Below are 24,697 nucleotides of genomic sequence, written 5' to 3' on the forward strand. Positions count from 1 at the left end.
TATTTTAGCCCAGTTTGTACTAAGCACAGTGTTATGCGTCTTTTGCCATTTATTATGGTTTTAAACAACTGAAAAAGCACAAATGTCAGTGCTGGTCAAAAATGCTTAAGAATGCAAAATCAACCAAGATCGCAGAAGGTTTAAGCAACTTGTATACTTTTGTTAGGATGTGACCTCAGTGGGTTTGTCAGGATTAGTGGTTTCCAGTTTATTTTTTAATTAGTTCTAAAATAAAGGAGCTGTTGTCAGAGGCATAGATTTCTGCCAACGTCATCAATTTCTAAAAGTTTGTGGTTAAGACTAAAGCCGAGTTGAAACTCTGCTAAAGCGTTAGTATGAAACAGACCCATGAGCACGAACATAGGAGCAAAATTAAAACCAGCATGCTAATGGCAGCAGATGTTGATCCTAAACCCACCTATCAGTATAATATAACAACATTTGCTTAATGTTACATATCAATTAATCAATTTTTTTAAACCATGTCGTCTTTATTAGTTTTAGTTTTTATTCCCTTTTGAACAAATCTTGTACAAAAAAAAGGAATTTGGTTGCAAATAATAGCCATCACATGAAAACTGGCATTCGACTGGATTAAGATCCATAAACTAGGCAAATCAATTTCGCAAATGTGCTGAAAATCCTCCTTTTACAGAAGTGAAGATAACAACCATGCATTAGGAAAATTAATAATTGCTTTATTTAGGCTATAGTATATTTTCTATAGACGTGTAAAACCATATTTTGGCAGATTGTTTTTACTTTCATTGTTTTTACTAGTTTGCCTGCCCATTTAGTCTTAATAATAAATGGAACCTAAACGAACTTGGCTTGCTGTTCTCGAGGCAGCACGAATCTTGGTCGGGCTCGAGACCCAATTCCAAGTAACAGAACAGAAGAAAAATGCAGTGAAGGAGGAGAGATGCCAGAAGAATTGCTGCTGGGTGCAGATTTACCATGATTAATGATGATTGACAAGTTTAGGTTCCTTTCAAATTTACGTTAAAAGTGTAGCCGTTAAAATATTATTAGCCTAGTAGTTTATTTTGATCATGGTGCTACGATCGATGGATAATTCTGAAGTTGTTTTAAAGAATAAAATAATTACTTTTCAGTCATTTGCGCTGTCACACATTTGAACGTCTCCGCATATGTACATCATTGCGACGTACATTTGCAAATGATTCATAAAGTCATACCTCCGCAATTCTTTAATCGATTGTGTTTTAAAAGTACTGTATGCTCAAACTCTAATGACAGCAATGTGATCGCTGATGCGCCGGTAGAGAGAGAGAGGCGGAGAAAAAGAGAGAGAGCGCGGCTCTGTTCAAAAGTGGAAATGATTGATGTCATTTGAAGTCGACTCTTACAGTACAAAATACCCAATTAAGCTATTACGTGGCTATTATACACATTTTTATACACATCCCTGTACTGTAAAACACTGCCGGCTCACCAACCCAGCAGTATCGCCGATAATGCTTGGCAGGAAATTATTTCCGGGTTGTAACGAAGTTGTGCATCATATCTTTGTTGTGGTTTTCAAAATGTATTGGTTCAGCACAAAAGTGTCTTACGGCAAGAATAGATCACTCTACTGCTGTCCAAATATTTAGCAAGTTTGTCACATCTTATTAGCGAATTTAATCATCAGTTTGTTCTGCCAGATTTAGAACAGATTAACATTCTAGTTTCAAAAAGAAAGCTGTCTGTAGACACTTGCATAACTCGTCATTTTGAATTATCCCCACATTGGGTGTAGTGTGCAGCCTTAACTCATGTTTTCCTCTTTCTGTTCCCATTCTGTAGATTCTGCTACTGATAGTGCACAGCTGTCCTCCTTCAATGCCAAGGGCCCGCTCTGTCTGTCACCCTCTTTCCAGATGTCCACCCTCAGTCTTCCTGGGCAAGCACCCTCCCCCCTGCAGAGCCCCATTCTGTATGAGGCGGGCAATACCAGACTAGAGGAAGAGGGAAGGAGGAAGGTACATTGATTGCATATCAACCTGCCTGATTCTGAATAAGTGATGGTAGCATGTAAACCAAGGTGTTTATGCCTATGGCCGACGTATGTTTTCAGTAGAGATGTTCCGATACCATTTTTCTCTTCCCTATACCGATTCCGATACCTGGGCTCAGGGTATCGGCCGATACCAAGTACCGATCCGATATATATATATCCGGTATAATGTACATACTACTAGCCCTGTATGAATGGATATAACTGTTTTATGGTGTGCTTCAGACTTATTCCTGTAAAAAAAAGCTCCTTTAAAAACACTAAGTGTAACCACAATGTAGTAAAATAAGTGACTTGAGTGTAACCATCGTGTTTTTCGTGGTGAAGCGTCTTCAAATGCTATATTTAGTTACTCGTTTTAAAGTTCTCAATACTTGTTCAATACATCAAAAATGCAGCATGGCATATAGGCCAGACGGAATCTGTTGACTTTTTTTGCTTTTACTGTAGATTTTTCTTTTTAAATCTGTGGAATTCTGCGAGATGATTTTAAATGTTTTTAGAAGAAATACGAGAATTTAAGCTTTTAAATATTACAAAATTGCATCTAAAATTAATTACTTTTTAAAGGCTTACAATTAAAATGAATACACCAAACCAATGAGTCCTCTGAATTAAACTGGACCAACATGAACCAGATAATGTGCATGTCAAGCTAGAATTTTAGTTTGTGGCCTATATAAAATGACATATATTATTATTTATATTTATTATGGCAGAATAAAAAGGCTTGTGTTAATACGTTCTCATTATGAATTAGCACGTATGAAGATAATTGTATCATTTTTACAACGCAATGTAAACTTTATATTAAGCATAACAAGAGCATTCGTCTTGTAAATGGATTTGAAATGATGATGTGCTGAGTGCTGACTGTCGCGTCACATAGACGACAGAGACAGATCTGCTGAACTCAGTGGTAAGTTTTATTTCATCTCAAATATCAAACGGTTCATGCTCTTTATCATTAAAAACAATCACAGCAAACAGCACGCGCAGGGTTTATGTACTTGTCAATGCCGCTCACAAACGCGCAAGGCTATGTATGTGTGCTTGTTGTCAATGACGGTTACTGGTCACAAACACGCTCAAGCGCGGGGTATGTGTGCTTGTCAATTACGGGCATTAAATCCGCTGAGTTCCCCGCAGAAATATGCGGACGTGGATTCCGTTGAGACATGTCGATGTTTTTATTAGTCTGAAATACTAATAAACAGCGGGTATACGGCTGCATGCTTTCATTTCTTCGCCACTCTAAGTAAACAGTGGTTGTGTTACGCGTGTGGTAACTTCCTGGTGTTTGCATTAAGAGCAGCGAAGAAGAAATGATTTTCGCTTTGCAGCTTTAGCTCTAGTGTTAGCTATAACGGGCATAACTAGGTTTATTAAGAAAATGGTATTGGATGGTATTCATATCGCATCGATGTGCCTATTGTGACTTCCGGGTATAGCGCCACCACCAGGCGCCAGGAAGTGTGTAAGTCACAAAGTTGGATTTTTTTTGACAGTTCCATGAGATGTTCTTTTAAATACTGCTCCTAGGATATTCATGCAGTTGACACCAAAAGTGGTCAACATGATCCCGAGACATTGTAGATGATAACTTGCAAAGGGATTTTTGATATCTCAAACGCTGTTCCCATGGAAATGCATCAAACTTTACATTCATTTTTAAGGCATATTTAAGCCTTACAGTTGCATGCGGTGAACTTTTAAATACTCCTGCTAGGGAATTAATGTGATTGACTCCAAAAGAGGTAAACATGATGTTGAGACATTGTAGATGCAAAATTACGAAGGGATTTTTAATATCTCGAACACTGTTGCCATGGCAACCCATAAAACTTTACTTTAATTTTCACACATATTTAAGACTGACAGTTGCATGCTGTGAACTTTTAAATACTTCCCTTTTTTGGGAACAGCGTTCAAAAATATCAAAAATCCCTTCCCAATTTAGTATGTACAATGTCTCAGCATCATGTTTATAACATTTGGTGTCAATCGCATGAATCCTCTAGGAGGAGTATTTAAAGGAACATCCCATGGAACTGTCAAAAAAATCCACCTTTGTGTCTGATTTATTATCCATGTCTTTTTCAGTTGCTGCCACTGCCAGGGGTGATATGCAAGTTAAAATTCAGGGCTTTTCAGGGAGACTAGTTGAAAATTCCTGAAAAAGTTGAAACAGCGTCGTCTGCTGTTTTGGATTGCATGGTCACATTTGTGAGAAAATCATGGTCACATTTACAAAACACAGTACATATTTGTAACACCTCTGTATTTTCTCTCAAATTGCCTTATTATTTGCAAAGCATTTTCTGTTTGTTTGCGAGTCGAGTTTCCCTTTGCAAAGCAGATTGAGTTTGTTTGCAAAAAGCTGGATTTGTTTGTATAATTCTGGCACATAAATCACCCCATAGGTTTGCCATGACAGAAATTATGATAGTGGTCAGCATCAGCCCTCAATGTCCTCTTTTGTTACTCCTCCAAGCATTCCCCTGAGGGCGAGGCAAGCTGTCGCAGAGAAATGCGTTGAGTTTTGCTGCAAGGACATAAGGCCATTTTACATTGTAAGTGGCCAGGGCTTTGAGCGGCTAGCTCAAGAATAAATCAATGTTGGTGCTTCATATGGTCGTGTTTCGGCCCAGTCCATTCTGCCTCACCATAGCACGGTTTCCAAGGCTTGCAGAGAAAAGGCAGATGAGAGAAGGGAAGTTCTCAAAGATGCTCTAAAGAATGGAGACGTAGCGATGAGCACGAATATGTGGACTGATGACTATAGAAAAATAAGTTAAATCGCAATAACGTGCCATTACATCACCGACAACTACGATTTAGTTGGTAAAACTCTCACCACCGCAATGTTTCCCGTGGAAGATCCTAAAACGGGAAAAAAATATCAGACGCTAGATAGTGGGCTTGCTGGTTAACAAATTTGGCCTCTACCCTACCTCTCTCAACTGAATAGTGTGGGTAACAGATGAAGGCAGCAACATAATCAAAGCCCTGGAACCATATAGGAGGCTTTCCGATGCACTGTTCGAAAACGCCCCGGATATAGGAGAGACCATACCTGCTGTGAAAGCACTTGTAAGATCCTTATGGATGTCTGTGGACGTGCAAACAGGGTCAGTGTCTGGACGTCACTCTTGCACCCCTCTTGAATGTCTGTGGACGTGCCAAAAAGGTTCAGTGTATGAACGTCAGACTACGACCCCTTATGGATGTCTGTGGACGTCCAAAACAGGGTAATTGTCTGGACGTTACTCTTGCACCCTTCTTGAATGTCTGTGGACGTGCCAAAAAGGTTCAGTGTATGAACGTCAGACTACGACCCCTTATGGATGTCTGTGGACGTGCAAAACAGAGTAATTGTCTGGACGCCACTCTTGCAACCCTTTTGGATGTCTGTGAACATACGAAAAAGGTTCGGTGTATGAAGGTCAGACTACCACCCCTTATGGATGTCTGTGGACGTGCAAAACAGGGTCAGTATCTGGACGTCACTCTTGCACCCCTTTTGGATGTCTGTGAACGTACCAAAAAGGTTCAGTGTATGAACGTCAGACTATGACTCCTTTGGATGTCTGTGGACGTGCAAAACAGGGTCAGTATCTGGACGTCACTCTTGCACCCCTTTTGGATGTCTGTGAACGTACCAAAAAGGTTCAGTGTATGAACTTCAGACTACGACCCCTTATGGATGTCTGTGGACGTACAAAACAGGGTCATTGTCTGGACGTCACTCTTGCACCCTTCTTGGATGTCTGTGGACGTGCCAAAAAGGTTCAGTGTATGAACGTCAGACTATGACCCCTTATGGATGTCTGTGGACATGCAAAACAGGGTCAGTGTCTAGACGTCACTCTTGCACCCCTTTTGGATGTCTGCGGACGTGCCAAAAAGGTTCAGTGTATGAACGTCAGACTATGACTCCTTATGGATGTCTCTGGACGTGCAAAACAGGGTCAGTGTCTGGACGTCACTCTTGCACCCCTCTTGAATGTCTGTGGACGTGCCAAAAAGGTTCAGTGTATGAACGTCAGACTACGACCCCTTATGGATGTCTGTGGACGTACAAAACAGGGTCATTGTCTGGACGTCACTCTTGCACCCTTCTTGGATGTCTGTGGACGTGCCAAAAAGGTTCAGTGTATGAACGTCAGACTATGACCCCTTATGGATGTCTCTGGACGTGTAAAACAGGGTCAGTGTCTGGACGTCACTCTTGCACCCCTTTTGGATGTCTGTGAACGTACCAAAAAGGTTCCGTGTATGAACGTCAGACTATGACTCCTTATGGATGTCTGTGGACATGCAAACCCACATGGAAAGAACCTATATGAGGATATATGCACATATATGAAACCTGCAGCTTATATGCACATACAGTATATGCTGCATATACATGTAGGCAAAATTGAGGTGCATATATGTGCATATACGGGCCATATTGGTCTCATGTATTGCTTATAAATATCCACATATAAGCCCTATACATACAAGATATGTCTCCTATATTGCTCATGGCAGGATCTGTTCATTTTGTAGCTAATACCTCACATTGGCATCTGTCATACATGATGCCTAGTTCATATTTTCTATTATCAAGGCAATAACGAGGAACTAACTAAAAAATTATGTAAGAACTTATGTATGAGCCAACACGTGAAATTGGTATCACATAATTGGCATGTTATGGAATTTAACCTATGATGTCTACACGTTTTCCTGAAACATGTACAAGGCCAATTCTTTCTTGTATGAAGATAGTAGATGTCTATGGCTGTGCCAAAAATATTAAATATCTGAACATCTGACCAGACACCGATATGAACTCATATGGAATTTTTTTTGTAAATCAAGAATTTATTGTCAGATAGTCTGGAGAACTGCTATTTAAAAACAAGAAATCACATGAAATTGGCACATGTTTATATATATATATATATATATATATATATATATATATATATATTTTTTTCTACATTTGTGTCCATATTAGTCCATTGTCTGTTGGCAAGCAAACCTCAGGACTGACATAAACTAACAGCAATGAAAGTATGAGAGCATGACACATGAAACGTGATAAAAATAAGGTTATTCCATCAAGTACAATTGTTCCTAAAATACATCTAAAAACATTGTTTATAAATGAATATGACACCAAACACCAAGGTTTTTTTTGCTCATCCACTGTATTTTTTCTGCCTGCTTTAGCATAGAGCCTATCTTTAGATTCATATCCTTTCCCTTAAAAATGGCCACTTGTAAAACTGATTTTGGAACCAGTTGTACTTCCCACTACCTGTTGTTGTAGGTGTGGCTCTTATTACACTCAAGTCCAAATATTGCCTCCCAGCTCCCCTTGGAACATCACAGAACATCTTTTAAACGTTAGACAAAGACATTGTGACTACTTCTTTTAGACGTGTTTTTGCTCAGTGGGTTCTCTGGACAAATGCAGATGACATTTCTGACTGCTACAGTCTGTCTGGAAGCTAAAGGGAAACAAAGTATTTTGCCTTCTTTTTTCGTTTCAGTTTTCTGCAAAGACATGTATAGAAAAACATATACTTTTTCTATGTACACAAAAGGCCTATTTCTCATAAATATTGTTCAGAAATCTGTGTAAATCTGTGTAAGTGAGCACTTCTCCTTTGACAAGATAATCCAACTCACAGGTGTGGCACATCCACATGCTGATTAGACAGCATGATTATTGCACAGGTGTGACTTAAGCTGGCCACAATAAAAGCCTTGGCTCTCCAGCACCTTGTTTCCAGCCGGGCTCTGTGTCTGTCTGGTTACATCTCAGGCTCTTCCGCCACCGTCTGCAGCTCTGTGTCCATCAGTCAGCACCCTGGTCTCCTCCATGATGGTTCCTTCCACTCCTCCATGGCTTCTCATGCTCATGTGTCGCCTTGCTCAAGGCCCCATCCTGGACTGCATCTTTCTTCCTCCTCCTGGCAATCCATCTGCCTCCAGACCCTCCTCCTACTCTTCATTGCTCTCCACGGCGCAAGTTTGCAGGGATCGTCTGCTCTCGCTCACTGGACTACATTACCCATAATCATTTGCACCCCCTCAACCCCCATCTTTAATTGTTTTATACACACACATGCTTACCATTGTCTTTATTCATTGTCGGTTCTTGTCTATGTTATGGGTATTTACCCATAGTCTGTCAAATAAAGTTCTGTTTAGTGTTACCTGTCATCGTCCTTCTCCTTCTTACATACTGTGACCCATATTACAAAATGTCTCTGCCCACCAAAAGTTCTTGGATAGGTACATGTCAGCCAAGGGGATGGGTATTTAATATTTTAAAGCAGTAGGTGTGCACACGGTCAACATCCAGTACCTGAAAAAGTGTTAATGTCCAAACCCTGTGTAGCATATTTGGTGATAAGACCATTTTGAACTGTGGCCTTAAGAAGTAAAATTGTACACCTGGTTTAAATGGAGGTCAACAGGGATGTCTGAAATTAAACAATTTAAAATTGTATGAATGTCTTTTAGAGGTCTGCAAAGACATCGAAAAACCCTGTAAGGATGTCACCTGGATTTCAATAATGAACATTTAAAAAACATCCTTTAAAAGATGTCTTTTAAACGTTTAGCAAGCATGTCAGTAGGATGTCTAATTTCAACACAAAAAAGACGTTTAGAAAAGACGTTGCAAAAACTTTCATTCTGGATACTCCATGGACTTCTTTTGAACGTTCAACAAACATGTCAGTAGGACGTCTAATTTCAACACAAAAAAGACGTCTAAAAAAGACATTAAATGAACGTTGTCTCTGGCTCCCCACTGGACGTCTTTTAAACATACAACAAGCATGTCAGTAGGACGTCTAATTTCAACACATAAAAGACGTCTAAAAAAGACGTTGAATGAACGTTGTCTCTGGCTTTCCAGTAGACGTCTTTTAAACATTCAACAAGTATGTCAGTAGGACGTCTAATTTCAACACAAAAAAGACGTCTAAAAAAGACGTTGAATGAACGTTGTCTCTGGCTTTCCAGTAGCAGTGTCACTATGAAAATCAAAATTAACGTTTGTCTTTTCAATTTTGCCACATATTTTGCATACAATTTTTTATAATGAAGTTGTTAATCGTGTTTTAATTTGCATTGGAACATTTATTTATTTAAAATTTGCAGAATATCCCTTTTTATAAACTTTGGTGTACACAACATGCCTAACATCATTTGTTTGGCTTTAAGACAATAATGCAAATTTAATTATATAGTGCATAATTTCATGATATAGATCATGATTGATACATCTGTAGTGTTTTACAGTAGTTTTTTTAACATTACAGGCTTAACTTTTATGTAATGACACTTAATAAAGCATGCTTTTCTTTTCAGCAATATCCTACAGATAAAGCCTACTTCATCGCTAAAGAGATTCTAATGACAGAGCGGACATACCTGAAGGATCTAGAAGTCATCACAGTGGTGAGCGGGGTCCTCTATACTCTCTCACTTCTCATGAATATAAAGTGTTTAATTCGCTGAATGTGTGGGATTGTGCGTGGAGCAGAGTGCTGTGCCTACAGTCAGTACAGTGCTTATGTTGAGCTGATCCAAAGAGGAAACTGCATGTCTTTTGATGTGTGTAATGTGTCTGTTAGATCACTGGTTCTCAACGTTATTCCTGGAGGCCCACTGCTCTGCACATTTTGTATGTCTCCCTTATTCAACACACCTGATTCAAATCATCAGCTCATTAGTAGAGATCCCTATGAACTGAACTGTGCCTGTCAGATGAGAGAGACTGTTACGATCCCAGATGGTGTTTAGGGCTATGGATGGGGGATGTAACAATATTAAATGATGATTATAAAGTTTTATTTTGGTGTGTGTGTAGCAGTCAAAGACAACAAATATAGTGGACAAAAACTGTGATTTATTTAATTTATATACACACATGTTCAATGGTGGTGACAAGTGAAAAGGTGATAAATAATATTTACAATATTAACATTAACAAGTAACAAAGACACAAAAGGGGAAAGGGGCACAAGCGGTGTCAAAACAAAGAAATCAAACAGAATTTCAAGTTTAAGAAACACGAGCAAACTGACAAAAATTAATGGTGAAAGGTTTAAATAGGCGGGATTGGATGTTCATTGGTGGATCAACAAGTGACATTACACAGGATAATTAAGATTGACAGGAAAGGTGTCCAATGGCAGGGATCTGAGAAGACAGATAGCGGAGAAAAAAAGAGAGAGAAAGAGATAATTTATAATAATCAATTCTGGGAAAAATGGAATAGTCTAAACAAAAAACAAGACCAGGACATACCCATACAAAATGGAGAATTATGGAAAGACTATTTTAAAAACCTATTCAGAGAAATCTCCTCAGATAGTCTTACACCTGATCAAAAAAATATACAAACTAAACTACAGTCGTGGCCAAAAATATTGGCCCCCTTGGTAAATATGATCAAATAAGGCTGTAAAAAATTCATCTGCATTGTTAATCCTTTTGATTTTTCTTTTAAAAAAAATTACAAAAATGTATCCTTTCACTGGATAATAAGAATTTAAAATGGAGGGGAAATATCATTTTGAAATGAATGTTTTTCTCAAATACTCGTTGGACAGAATTATTAGCCCCCCTAGAAATTCTTATTGGTAAAATATCTCTGAAGTATATTCCCATTCATTTTCACAATTTTCAGAACTCCAGCATGATTGTAAACACAAAATCATTCAGCTCTGGCTTCTGTTTCACAAAAATATAGAGAGGAGGGGAAACAAAGCCTAAATTCCCTTAATCATCCATCACAATGAGAAAAACCAAAGAATATATTTCTGATGTGCAGCAAAAGATAATTGATCTTCACAAATTGGTGAAGTGGCTTTAAGAAAAGAGCTAGAGCAGTGAAAATGAGCATTTCCATCATCAGGGCAATAATTAAGAATTTCCAACCATCAGAAAATGTTACAAAACTGCCTGGAAGAGAACCTATGCCTATATCGTCCTAATGTGCGGTGAGAAGGAGAGTTTGAGTAGCTAAAGACTCTCCTAGGGTCACAGCTGAAGAATTGCAGAAAATTGTTGAGCCTCTGGTTCAGAAAACCTTTTAAAAAATTGTCAAACAGAACCTACATCAACACATGTTGTTTGGGAGGGTTACAAGTAAATTCTCCTAGCTCATTCAAAAACAAACTAAAGCATATTCAGTTATCAGTCATGACTGGAACTTTAAATGGGAATGGCTTCTATGGTCAGATGAAACTAAAAAATGAGCTTTTAGCAGCAAACACTCAAGATGGGTTTGGTAAACACAGAGAAAAAAAGTACCCCATGTGTACAATGAAATATACTGCTGTGTTTTTGATGTTGTGGGCCTATATTTCTGCTGGAGGTTCTGGACATCTTGTTAAAATACATGGCATCATGGATTCTATCAAATACCAACAGATAAAAAATCCGTAAGTGACTGACTCTGTTAGAATTCTTATAATGGGCCATGTTTGGATCCTCTAACTGTACAATAACCAAAACACAAACCTCAAAAACAACACAAAAATGGGTCACTGAGCTCAAAACCAAGCTTCTGCTAAAGCCATTCCACTCTACTGACCTGAACCCCACAGAAAATGAGAGGAGTGAACTGAAGAGGAGAAGCAACAACATGTAGCTGGGAATCTAAAAGGTCTGGAGTGATTCTGGATGAAGGAATGATCTCTGATCTCTTGTTAGGTGATTTCTTACCTCATCAGGCATTATAGGAGAAAATTTAGACCTGTTAAACTGGCAAATGGAGGTTTTAAAAAGTATTGAATAAAAGGGTGCTAATAATTTTGGACAATGTGTATTAGAGAAAAACTTTTATTTCATAATCATATTTCCCCCCATTTTAAATTCTTATTATCCAATAAAATAATACATTTTTGTGAATTTTTTTAATGAAAAATCAAAAGGATTAACAATGCAGATGAATTTTCACAGCCTTATTTGATCATTTTTACCAAGGGTGCTAATATTTTTGGCCACAACTGTAAAACAATTGGAATCCATCATTAAAGCAACACTAAAGAGTTATTGCTCTTTGCTCCCCCTACAGGTTAGAAGCGTAATTGTTCATTACCACTGTCGTAAATACTGCAGCATAGCTGGCTCTGATTGGATTGTAGGTCTGCCGTAAAGCAAGTTTTTGTAGTTTTCACTCGAACTACAGGACCACTACCCGACGGTTGGAAACTTCTTTAGTGCGGTTTTGGCCAATAGAGGGCTGCAAAGCGAATGTGAAAGTGCCATTCACCCTGTTTTGAGTGGATGAACCACTGAAACTTTTTTGGAAACGTTATTTTAAGGTAAAAAACACTCTTTGGTGTTGCTTTAAAAACAACCAAAACCCTTTAGATTACCCGATTAGCTTAAAAGAACTAAAAGAAGCACTAAAGAAATGAAACCCAGAAAGGCATGTGGTTTAGACAACATCAGAACAGAAATGTTGAAACCATAGACTGTAAAAAAAAGATGGACGACACCTGTTCGTTCTCTTCCATTGGTGAAAAGTGAAGCCGCCAGTGTCCCGATATGGCGCTGACATCTTGGGTCTTGAATCTGCGCAATAGCGATTTCGGGACCAGTCATGCGCAGTAGTGAGCAGGAAGGGAAGCCGCGAAGTCAAAACCCCGCCCTCGCTCTCGTAGAATGCGCATATCACACGATATCACAGTTGTCAATCATGACGTGACACCACCGTTTTTATATCATTAAATAACTAACTAAAAACAAACTTATTTAAAAACAAACATTTGAATTTACATCAGCGTGATGAAAACTACAGTAAATGACAGAAACCAGCTTCGGAAAAAAGATAATTGAAGTGTAATTAATTTTAGTTGGTCTCAAGTCCCATTGAATAACACGGGGAGGCGGGGTTTATGACCTATACTGGGACCAGTCACTGGGGGGCAATCGAGACGTTTTGGCTTCACTTTTCAGGGCTTGTGCGGCACGCTTGGTTGAAACACAGTCCTGCAGCAATGCAAGAGGCACTTTTAAAAATGTTTAATTTAATCCTACAAACTGGACACTTTCCTGAAACCTGGAGTACAGGTTTAATACACCCGGTATATAAGAGCGGAGACAAATTTGACCCCAATAACTACAGAGGCATTTGTGTAAATAGTAATCTATGGAAGACTTTCTGTTGTATCTTAAATGCTCGGATTCAGGCCTTCCTTACCAAACACAACGTCTTAAGTAAAAGTCAGATTGGATTTTTACCAAACCACCGCACCACTGACCACATTTATACACTACAGACGCTAGTCAATCAACACGTTCATCATAAAAACAAAGGCAAAATGTATGCATGTTTCGTTGACTTTAAAAAAGCATTCGACTCGATATGGCACGACGGCTTATACTATAAAATTCTACAATCAGGCATAGGAGGAAAAGTATATCATTAAATCCATGTACTCAGAAAACAAGTGCAGAGTTAAAATCGGTGACAAAAGAACAGAATTTTTCAGTCAAGGGCGTGGGGTGAGACAGGGCTGCAACTTGAGTCCAACTCTGTTTATATATTAATGAGTTAGCAGTGTTACTGGAACAATCCAGCACACCCGGTCTCATCCTAAACAACTCTGAGATTAAATATCTTCTGTATGCAGATGATCTGGTGCTATTGTCAGACACTGCACAAGGTTTACAGCAACACCTGGACCTGCTGTAGAAATACTGTCAAAACTGGGCCCTGACGGTCAATCTGAAAAAACTAAAACTATGATTTTCCAGAAAAAAGCAAGATTACAGGATAACAGATACACATTTACTCTAGGAAACACTGCACTAGAACACACCTTACACTACGACTATCTCGGGTTAAAAATCAGCGCATCAGGCGGTTTTGGTCTCGCTGTAAATGCACTTAAAGAGAAAGCTACCCTGTAAAACAATTCCGTAGAAATTTGCAGCTGGGTTGCCGGTAATTTACCGTAGATTTAAATGTATGTTATTTACTGGCAAACTTTTGTTCAAAGTTAAATAAACATTAAACATTTATAAGTCTTTGTCTTTACAGAATAAAACTAGAAAAACAGCATCAAGCTAAACATTCTGGGAAACAAAATCTGAAGCAAAAAACAGAAAAAAGTTGATGATGATTTCTGGTTCCCAGAATGCTTTGCATGAGGCTGTTATCGTACAATTTTATTCTGTAAAGATAAAGACTTGTTAATATTTAACATTTATTTAACTTTGAACAAACTTTTGCCAGTAAATAACATAAATTTAAATCTACGGTAATTTACCGGCAACCCAGCTGCAATACCATTGTAATTTCTACAGATTTTTTTTACAGTGTAGACGAGCATTCTATGCCATCAAAGGCAAATTTAAACAAATAGACTAGACATTCCTGCTACAGTTTGGTGTAAAATATTTGATAGTTTAATAATGCCCATAGCTCTGTGGTTGTGAGGTTTGGGGTCCACAATGCCTACCAGATTACTCCAAATGGGACAAACATCAAATGGAATCCCTGCATGCTGAATTCTGTAGAAATATTTTAAGAGTTCAGAGAAGAACACCTACTAATGCATGCAGGGCCGAATTAGGCAGATATCCCCTAATTATACATATCCAAAAACGCTCCCTTAAATTCTGGTCACACTAAAACTCAAGTCCTTCGAACACAATTCAGTACGAAGCCCTTAAAACCCAAGAGAAGAGACCTAAAACCAGTCCCATCTGTCAACTGTCTCTAAAACTCCAGACCAGCACTAATGAACGCAAACAAACCACAATAAACCAAATCATTAAAGAAAGTCAAACTTTATATTTTGGATCATTGGGATAATGAAAGTAAAAACCAAAGTAAACTAGAATGTTATCGGGCACTAAACAGAAAATACAGTCGGTCAGAATATCTCTCCACTGTTCGAGATGTAAAGCAGAGACTAATCCTCACTAAATACAGACTCAGTGATAACAGTCTGGCAATAGAGAAAGGCCGACATAGACAAACATGGCTCCCAAAAGAAGAGCGAATCTGTGTACATTGTGACGAGATTGAGACAGAGACACACTTTCTTCTTTACTGTGGTAAATATAAAGAGCTTAGAGAAAAACACTTTGACAACCCTTGTGAAAAATTAGCGTACTTAAGTGTATTGAAAGCGTACTTTTTGTGTGCTTAAAATAATATAATATAATATAAATTAAAGACCACTTAAGCGTACTTAAATGGAATACACTTTAATGACACTATTTATTAACACACTTAAGTGCACTTTTTACAACTGCACTTTGTAATAATATGTATTTAATTTTAACTTATAGTAAGTACACTTTCATCATAATATTTATAAACACACTTAAGTGCACTTTTAAAAATGCACTTTGTAATAATATCTAATTAATTTGAACTTATAGTAAGTACACTTTCATCATAATATTTCACTAACACACTTAAGGACACTTTTTAAAAATGCACTTTGTAATAATATCCAATTAATTTTAACTTATAGTAAGTACACTTTCATCACAATATTTCACTAACACACTTAAGGACACTTTTTAAAAATGCACTTTGTAATAATATCTAATTAATTTGAACTTATAGTAAGTACACTTTCATCATAATATTTCACTAACACACTTAAGGACACTTTTTAAAAATGCACTTTGTAATAATATCCAATTAATTTTAATTTATAGTAAGTACACTTTCATCACAATATTTCACTAACACACTTAAGGACACTTTTTAAAAATGCACTTTGTCTAATTTAGTTTTACTTAAATGTAACCCTGGTTAAATAATTACATATTATTATTTTAGAAGTGTGCTTAAATATAATAGAGACTATTCATACATCTACATTTATTTTATAAATGAGGAAATATATGTGAATAATTCAATCTGAATTATAAATCTGAAATTAAAACTGCAAGCAGTGATGGAAGGGCCCTCGCACACATGACACCGCCACGCCGTGGCATAAGAATTAAAGGGAACAGTAGTAAATAGGCATTTAAGCATGTAAACATAGGTGAACCATTTAAAAGTGTATGAGAGTATGAGTGACTACATGTAAATATTGGCACGTAGATGTGTTCAGTCCAGGACTCTTATTGATCATGTAAAATGTAGGGCAGATCTGACTTTGAATAATCAGTGTAAAACATGTTACTTCTTGTTGCCAGCAGGTGGCGCTATGGCCATAAGTGACTATTGGCATGTAGATGTGTTCAGTCCAGGACTCTTGTCAATTATGTAAAGTTTGGGACAGATCAGACATTGCATAATCATTGTAAACATGTCACTTCCTGTTGCCAGCTGGTGGCGCTATAACTATAAGTGACTATTGACATGAAGATGTGTTCAGTTCAGGACTCTTATTAATCATATGAAGTTAGGGAAAGATCGGACATTGCATAATCAGTGTAAACATGTCACTTCCTGTTGCCAGCTGGTGGCGCTATGACCATAAGTGACTATTGACATGTAGATGTGTTAAGTCCAGGACTCTTATTAATCATATGAAGTTAGGGAAAGATCGGACATTGCATAATCAGTGTAAACATGTCACTTCCTGTTGCCAGCTGGTGCCGCTATAACCATAAGTGACTATTGACATGTAGATGTGTTCAGTCCAGGACTCTTATTAATCATGTGAAGTTAGGGAAAGATCGGACTGTAGCAAATGGCTCGGAGTCAGATTGGGGCCATTTGGCATCTGGATTTCAACAGCCCTAAAATTGTGATAATTAGATAACCCTGTCTCCTCTATCACCTATCAAGGCTGTAAAGTGGGCGACAATTAAAACAAATGCCGTCGTAAAAGGAGGTTCAAAGGAGTTACATCAGAGCCGATGGAATGACGACCGCCAGAGACACAGCAGGGGGCACAGACTATATGTCTGTGATGAAACCACATTTAAAGATCACAATGAGCTGTTTAAATGTATATATATTTTATATCCCTTTACTGCATGATCGTGTATGTGTGATGTAACTGTGTGTTAACACTTTAGTTAGATTTTGTTCACTGTAGCATGGTTCATATCTTAGGTATGAAATTATTATTCAACGTGATCTCAAACCCATGTCTTGTCTAGTATCAAATTAATCCACTCTTTATTTCCTAATCATTTCTATGTATCATATTACCATAAGCCGCATCAATGTCATTTAATATCGATTTGAAGAGTTATGGAAACAAACTTTTATCATTTGGCATTTACGCAAATGTGATGTCTGAAAGAACAAAGGCTTGTTTCCCGCGCGATCGAACACTTCGCACATTGGTCATTTCACCTAAAATGGGCTGGGCGCGTGAAAGGTCAAAACGGCCTATCGTCCAAGCCATCGTTGCTCAGTTGCTCAGCGCTCAGCGCTCAATCGCTCAATTCGTCAGCGCAGTTTGGAAACTCGCTGAGACTCACCCAGAGTCCCTTGGATTCATCATCTTTTCTCTGAGCCCTGTCCTACTCTTCGGGACAGTAATTTCCTGGCTTGCACTTTGCACTTCGAGTTCGGACAATTTACGTGGAACACTCCGCCATACGGAACAACCAAACGGATTTACGAGCACACCTGGATTTTCTCTCTCTCTCTCTCTCTCTCTCTGCTCGCACCCGCGCGCACCAGACACTTCGTATTACATCACAAAGAGCCAAATGCAAGTATTAACCTTGTTCTACTCGCTGATGTTTAAGCTTTACCCCTTATGAAAATTAAGGCGATCCTTAGAGATTTTCCGATGGTTTGTGCAGATGTTAAGCAATAGTGTTTTTGCCAATCTTTTACTCTCTCTCTAGCTTTTCAGTCTTTTCTTTCTCATCTATGTTTTATGTTATTGTATATGTGTATGTTTAGTTAGTCATTGTGTGTACTTCGTTTTGTAGTTAATAAACCGGTTTTGCATTTTCACAATTGAATTGTTTCTGTGTCCAATGCTCATGAAATTAAAGTCACTATTTCTGCCTTTTGATCCAGCTACACGCTGCGAGTAGCACTGTATATCAGTAAGAAGGTTAATTTTAAAGGCCATGAAATTAACATTTCTTAGACGTTAATATACGATTATGGATATATGTCTTCGGTGGACGAACATATTAATTAATTGTTATTATTAATTCTGCTACGCCAGGTAAAACCTGATAAACTTGTATAATTAATTACAGTTAGTTATACATAATATTCCCTTTTGAGCTAAAATCTAAGATTCCCTTGGGAATCCCCGTAGTATTACAGTCGGAGGTTTATAGTGTTTCAAATAACTTTATTCCCCTCCTCCCGCTGAATCGCTACATATTAATGGTGGAGAACGCGCGGGCAGATTTAAACATTATTTTCTGAGCAAACCAGTTACAAATCAAATGTGTTTTTGCATTGTGTGAATGAAAAAGAACTATCAGCTATAACTGATTTCGTTCTTTATTTGTATGAATGAAAATGTATTTTCCTGTATCATTTTCAGGACGTAACAGACTCGCGCCCCTGTTATGTATAGCTAACTGCAGTCTTTAAGGTAACCGTATTAAAAACACTTTGATACGCTGCATTACTGTCTGATTCCGCCTAATAAAGAGTAGAATTCCTTTATGTAGAGCGAAGCGGTGGTCGAGTGAGTACTCCCATCTGATAAGGCCTTTTTGTTTAATCTCCAGGAAATGATTTACAATTAGAGAAGCTGTCTATTGTATTTTTCCATTTTATTCACGTACGTGGATTTTTAAAATTGTAAGCCCCGAGGGTAAGACTTCAATTTTTTTAAGGAGATGAAAACTTGATCAAGTATTTATAGTCAAAACGTACGATAAAGCACGTTGGACTCTTTGTTTATTGCGTGTCCCGGTAACTAAGCCAAAATTAAAATAGGCAGCGCAAACATGAGCAAATTACATCCGTCGTCTTAGCAACGGAGCGGCCGCCGATGTAATTGTTGAATAGAAGCGAATCTTTGTCAGTTTAAAGCGTACTACCTAGTTCTAACACTAGATGTCAGTCTTGAGTGTCTAACACTTCTCCTTCTCCTCCTTTACTTTACGCCTGACTTCCGCTTTCTTTGTTTGTTGGGCGAAATATCGCCATCTGGTGGGGAAAGTTCGTTTGGCCCTCTCATAAACTCTTTTGGGAAGTGTATGACAGGAGTCAAACTTGGAATTTTGACCTTACTTCAATAACTAGGTTATTCTACTACTTTGTAGTTTTATTTCCTACATATTGAAGATTATGGTCTTAAATGATAAATAATAATTAATATTGCTGTGGCTTTATTAATTTATTATTTCTTTATTTAATTTTTTTTATTTTTTATTTATTTTATTTTTATCTTATTTCATTTTTTTTTTTTTTTTGCTGTTCTCTCTCGCCCCTTACTTTCCTGTTCTCTTTTCTATTGAAGAGATTGTATTTTAATTAAGTTTAAATTTAAATTTCATGCAGTTTGATTTATTTTAAATTTTAATTGAATCAATTCTTTACTGTGAATAGAATTCAGCCCCATAAGTCCCATTCTCAGTGAATTCATTTATGTTTTAACTGGTGCAATAGGATAAGCCCCTGTGCATCTCTTTAAAGCTAACACTTGATAGATGAATCAGGACTTCGCCAGCGGTGAGTTCTACAAGAGACCGGTCCCGCGGAACTGACTCGAGTGTGTACAGTCGGGGTGCTGCGGTAGCTCCCTCCTTTAGCACCTTAGGCAGCAAGACACAGTGCGACCTCTGCCACCGGGCACTCCAATCGCTAACCGTGCCAGCTGACACACAAAGCCCTAGCGGCAGTGCCAGTTGGTGGGTGACACCTTTGAGTGCGGCCTGGCGGTGTGAAGGGCGTGACTGTTGAGCGGTCGAGGTGGGGAGGGCAGAAGGCCCGGCACTCTTGGCTGCGTGCTCAGGGAAGCGCCTTGTCTCTGTGTTCCACCCTGGGTTGTCTTAAATAGTCAACAGGTGTTAGTGTAAAAGAGATGCATTTTTCTCCCCTCTGTAGCCACTAGAGGCACCAGATCCCTCTCACGTTGGGTCTAGCCCAGCCACTCTAGCTAAGCCACTCCCCTAGCTCGCATGACTCCATAGTGCCCTCTCCCTGTAAGGCCCTGTCATCAAATCTAGGGTAGAGAACCTGCTAAGCTGAAACAGGAAACCCCTTTTCCACCTCCTATCCTCTTCATTTTCCCAGCCTTAGGACTTAGTCTGTTGGCTGTCTCAATTCCCATTTTCAGATTATTTTTATTTTTATTATTATTATTTTATTTGTTTTTTTTTATTATTTATTTGTTTTTTTTTCTCTCTTTTCCGTTCCTATTTCATTTCCAGCAACCTACCCTCTCCTCATTCTTTATTTTATTTTGTTTTAGTTTATTTCTATCATTATAATTAATTAATTTTAATTATTTTGATTCACTTTATTTTGGGCTGAAAGAGCAAAACTGCACAAACCATTAGGAGAATTCATTAGTAATACGCTCGATTAACCAAATGTCCAAGGCGACCTATAGGTTTTAACAAAGCGACAAATTACTAGAATTTTTCCCTTATTTCCCCACACTGATTATCTGTGCCGCTGGAGAAAGGCCCTGATAATAAGCTCATAGCCCACATATATATATATATATATATATATATTTTATTGCCGTAGCTCGTTGAACTGTGCGGACTCGCATTGGCTCTTTGTGTTTTCTCTTCTATCAGTGTGTCAACATGTCCAGATCACCAAGCCCTGTCAACCACTGGGACCAGCTAGAGGCCTGGCTCAGCGCTGTGACATCTGAACTTCTGCCCAACCTCGCCAATGAACTGCAACACCTGGAAAGAGAGCAACTCGACGGCACCCTGGATAAACTCATAGCCCACGACCCAACGAGGAGCTACAGTCACAAGGATATAGCCAAGATCACAGGTGCCATCGCTCACAACCTCATCATCCAGCGTAAACTGGGCGAAAGGAACATCGCCCAACTGGAACAGGATGCAGCAGCTCTACAGCTCCAAGCGGCAGAGGCACGGAGGAATCAGGAGGAGGCGCAGAATCGTCTAGATCAGCTGACACAGGGATTAGAGGATCAACACCCATCGACGGAGGAGGAACACTGGAGGCTAAAGGACGAGATTGGACAACTCCAAGAGGCCTTGTCAAAACTCCGCACAGACACAGAGCACAAGGAGCAACAGGAAAAGACAGCCAGAGAAGAGCTGTCTGGAAAGCTTCAGCAGGCTGAACATCTTCTGGTGAGAGCAAAGGCAGAACTGAAGGAACGTGATGCCAAGCTGAAGGCCTGTGAGAATCACCTGCGAGCGTCTCGAGATGAAGGTCGAGCTCTGGCTCAGCAACGAGACCAGGCTAGGGACGACCTGGACTTCGCCCAAAGAGAACTCATTTATGCGTATAAACTGCAAGCTGAACAAGTAAGGGAAATAGCAACCTTTCCCTTTCATTCAACCAGTGAGCCTGCACCCTCCCAACAAAGCTTTTCTGTTGAAAAGGGGGGCGGGAGCCCACTGTTAAAGACATCAGCCAGCATCCCAGAACCTCTCACTACCACACAGGGGTGGGAACAAACAAATTTCCCGAGGTCACCTGCAGACATGCCCGGCGTGGCACCCAAAGACCTTGACAAGCTGGCAAGAAATATCCCAACATTTACCCCAGAGCCTGCAGGTGGCCATGATATCCACTCTTACCTGCAGGACATTGACTTTTATGTGCAAACACTGCCAAATGTAACCACAAGAGACAAACTGTATCTACTACGGGTTACTTCCAGTCGTGAGGTGAGGAGTTTCCTTGACCGGCAGCCAGAAAACGTCAAGATGGATTACAAGCAGCTGCAAAAGGCTTTAATAGAAGAGTTTTCGGATCCAGAGTCAGAACATGGACTAGTTACAGCAATGGATCTCAAACAGAGCAGAAACGAAACTCCACAGGCCTACTACAACAGACTCAGGCGAGCTTACTTTGGCTCACGGAATGAGCCAGGAATGGAGGAGGACTTTAACTTCAGGACCCTTTTCCTGCGAAATCTTCATTTCACAGTAAGCCAACACTTAGGGGTTATGGCCTTCCCTCGCACGATGACAACCAGGCAGCTGCGGGACTTGGCCCATAAAGCTTATGGTAAACAAAGAGCGGCCTCTGAAAAGACTGTTAAAAACCCTGTCATTCTCCCTGTCTCTGAACTGTACCCTGAACTACCACTGGAGGGCGCACGACCGCACCACAGTGAAAGACCTTTCAACAGAGGGTCAAGAGACTTTACAGCCAGCCAGGAATGGTACGGCCATGAAGGGGCTCGTCCCAAGCACCAAATGGGACGCGCCGAGAGGTCATGGAGCCGGCCAAACTCATCAGACAACCAGAAGGGTGGCGGCTCGCGGGAACCTGGCCGACGACCTAGAGGTAACCGTCCTGCACCTGGCAGATCAAATACGGGTAACAGTCCGAACAGTCAACAGAGAGATCAGTCTCGATACACACAGAGCAAGGCTAAGTCTGAACTACCCCAGAAACAGAGTGACACAGACACGTCTGAATCAGCAGAGATTCTGAGAATATTGAAGGAGTTAATCCAAAAGAGGCCCCACAAGCAGGACCACGAAGACAAACCCGACTCCTTATTCATTTCACAAACCAAAGACTTTGGCGTACAAACAATATCTCAGACACCAACCAACCAAAGCCTGCAAGTACCAGAGAGTGCTGTGTCAACTGTCTCCTTCCCTACAGAGTCACAGGAAACCAGTTTTAACTGCCTTCCCGTTAATACAACAGCCCCAGTACCAAGCCTCCTGGGAAACCTGATCGAAAGAGGAGAAGCAAAAAAGCTATATCTATCCATCACCTTGGAAAATGAGGTCGAACTAGAAGCCCTCGTCGACACCGGAGCTGACCTAACGCTGATGTCATCCCAGCTTTTCACCAGACTCCAGAACAGAGCTAAGGCCCAAAATTTGACCCTTAAACCCCAAAGGTGTATGCTGAATGTGCAGTCTTACAGCCAGACTGAAGTTCAACTGCAACAGGTGATTCACATCCACCTGACGATCGGTCCTATGAGCATCATACACCCTGTGTACATCTCACCAATGGACTCATACCCTCTCCTCATTGGCAAAGACCTGCTAGACCGATTTGAACCCTTAATGGACTTTAAACAGTTAAAAATTTGGGCTCAAGTGCGAGAACCTTTACCCTTTAAATCAGCCAGATCATCTGAGGTAAACTGCCAGGTCACACAGGTCATGGACGACCCCCCAGCCAGCCGCGGGAACTTCGTCTCAGACCTAAACTCCAAAAGTTCACTGCTCTGCACTCTGCATCCAGCCAAAGACTCAGAGCCATACCCAGGACTTGACGCACAAGTTCAACAGAATTTAAAAGCTGCGGATGCCATGCAGGTTGATGCAGATCATCAGAAACTACAAGCCTTTAACATCGCTACCCAAGCTATGTTAAACCACCTCTCAGACCCCTCCACCTACCCTATCACAAACTATGATCTGTCTGCTGCTCCAACCCGCAAACGCCTCGGCGATGTCAGGCACCTGCTGCGCATAAAACACAACATCCTCGGGTATGTCCCTGATGACCGCACGACACCTGCGCTTGTGGTTCCTCAGGCCCATAGGGGGGTCCTACTGATGCATGCGCACGACACAGCATGTGCTGGACACCATCGCACAAAAGCCACGTATGAAACACTGAAACAGGTGGCATATTGGCCTGAAATGCAGCAGGATGTAGCACAATACATCAAGGGATGTCTGGTTTGCTGCCAGTTCCAACCGGCTAACCCAAACCATGGAGCACCACTGCAAAAAAGAGGTGTCAACTTCCCATTGTCAGACCTCCAGATAGACTGGGTTGGACCATTACCCAGGTCAACGAGGGGCAACGAACACTTTCTCACGGTCATCTGCCAATTCACAAAGTTTGTAGAATGCTTTCCAGCACCCAATGACACCACCCAGACCACAGCATACACCACTCACCAGTATCTGGATGAACTTCATCTGGGAACGACCTTCGCTTTTCAAACGACCAAGATCTGGTACTACAGTTTCGCCCCGCCAATTCAGACAGCTCACCAGCAGCTGTCAAAGAAATTTCTGCCACACTGGGCAGGACCTCATGAGATTGTGGACAAACTCTCTCCCGTCGCATACCGGATCAAGATGGGCAGGAGTCAGAAGGAACCAATTTTCAGAGGGGTCCACCGGAACCAAGTCAAGAGACACTCAACATTGTGGCATGACAGTAAAGGGGGGACTAGCACTAACCAGGCCAAACTCCCTCCACACTGCCTCATCACTAAAACTCTGCCACCTAGGGAACAGCCGCTAATGAAAAGAAAGAGAGCTGTCCTGACCAAACAAGGACCTGTAGTGCTCACCTATTGTTCTTTCTCTCTCTCTCTCTCTGTCACCAGGATGCTGCTGTGTATCACTGTCCTGTACATCAGCCTACAAGGGGGGTGGTCGCAACCTGAAATCGTGTCGCCGGGTTCAGCCTCAGGCATCGTCCTAAAAGAGCAACCTGGACTCCTGATCACGAACTGCAGAACACATAGCCAAAAAGTCTATGTCCGACTCAACCCCAGTGATGTCTACAGAGCACACTACACAGCATCAGCACCAGAAACCAGTTGGGCAGGAGAACGATGGGCGCAGAACGCTATGTTT

General features: G+C 40.2%; 1 protein-coding gene across 1 annotated transcript in view; it reads left to right on the forward strand.

Moving 5' to 3' along the window:
* The window catches only part of farp2 (FERM, RhoGEF and pleckstrin domain protein 2), an 870,640-nt gene that overhangs the window by 500,575 nt on the left and 345,368 nt on the right, over window positions 1-24,697 (forward strand). The window contains 2 exon segments of the mRNA XM_065266701.2: window positions 1,810-1,985; window positions 9,401-9,490. Coding sequence (XP_065122773.2) covers window positions 1,810-1,985; window positions 9,401-9,490 — 266 coding nt within the window.

This window comes from Paramisgurnus dabryanus, chromosome 7 (assembly GCF_030506205.2).
Source record: "Paramisgurnus dabryanus chromosome 7, PD_genome_1.1, whole genome shotgun sequence".
Classification (NCBI taxonomy): Eukaryota; Metazoa; Chordata; class Actinopteri; order Cypriniformes; family Cobitidae; genus Paramisgurnus; species Paramisgurnus dabryanus.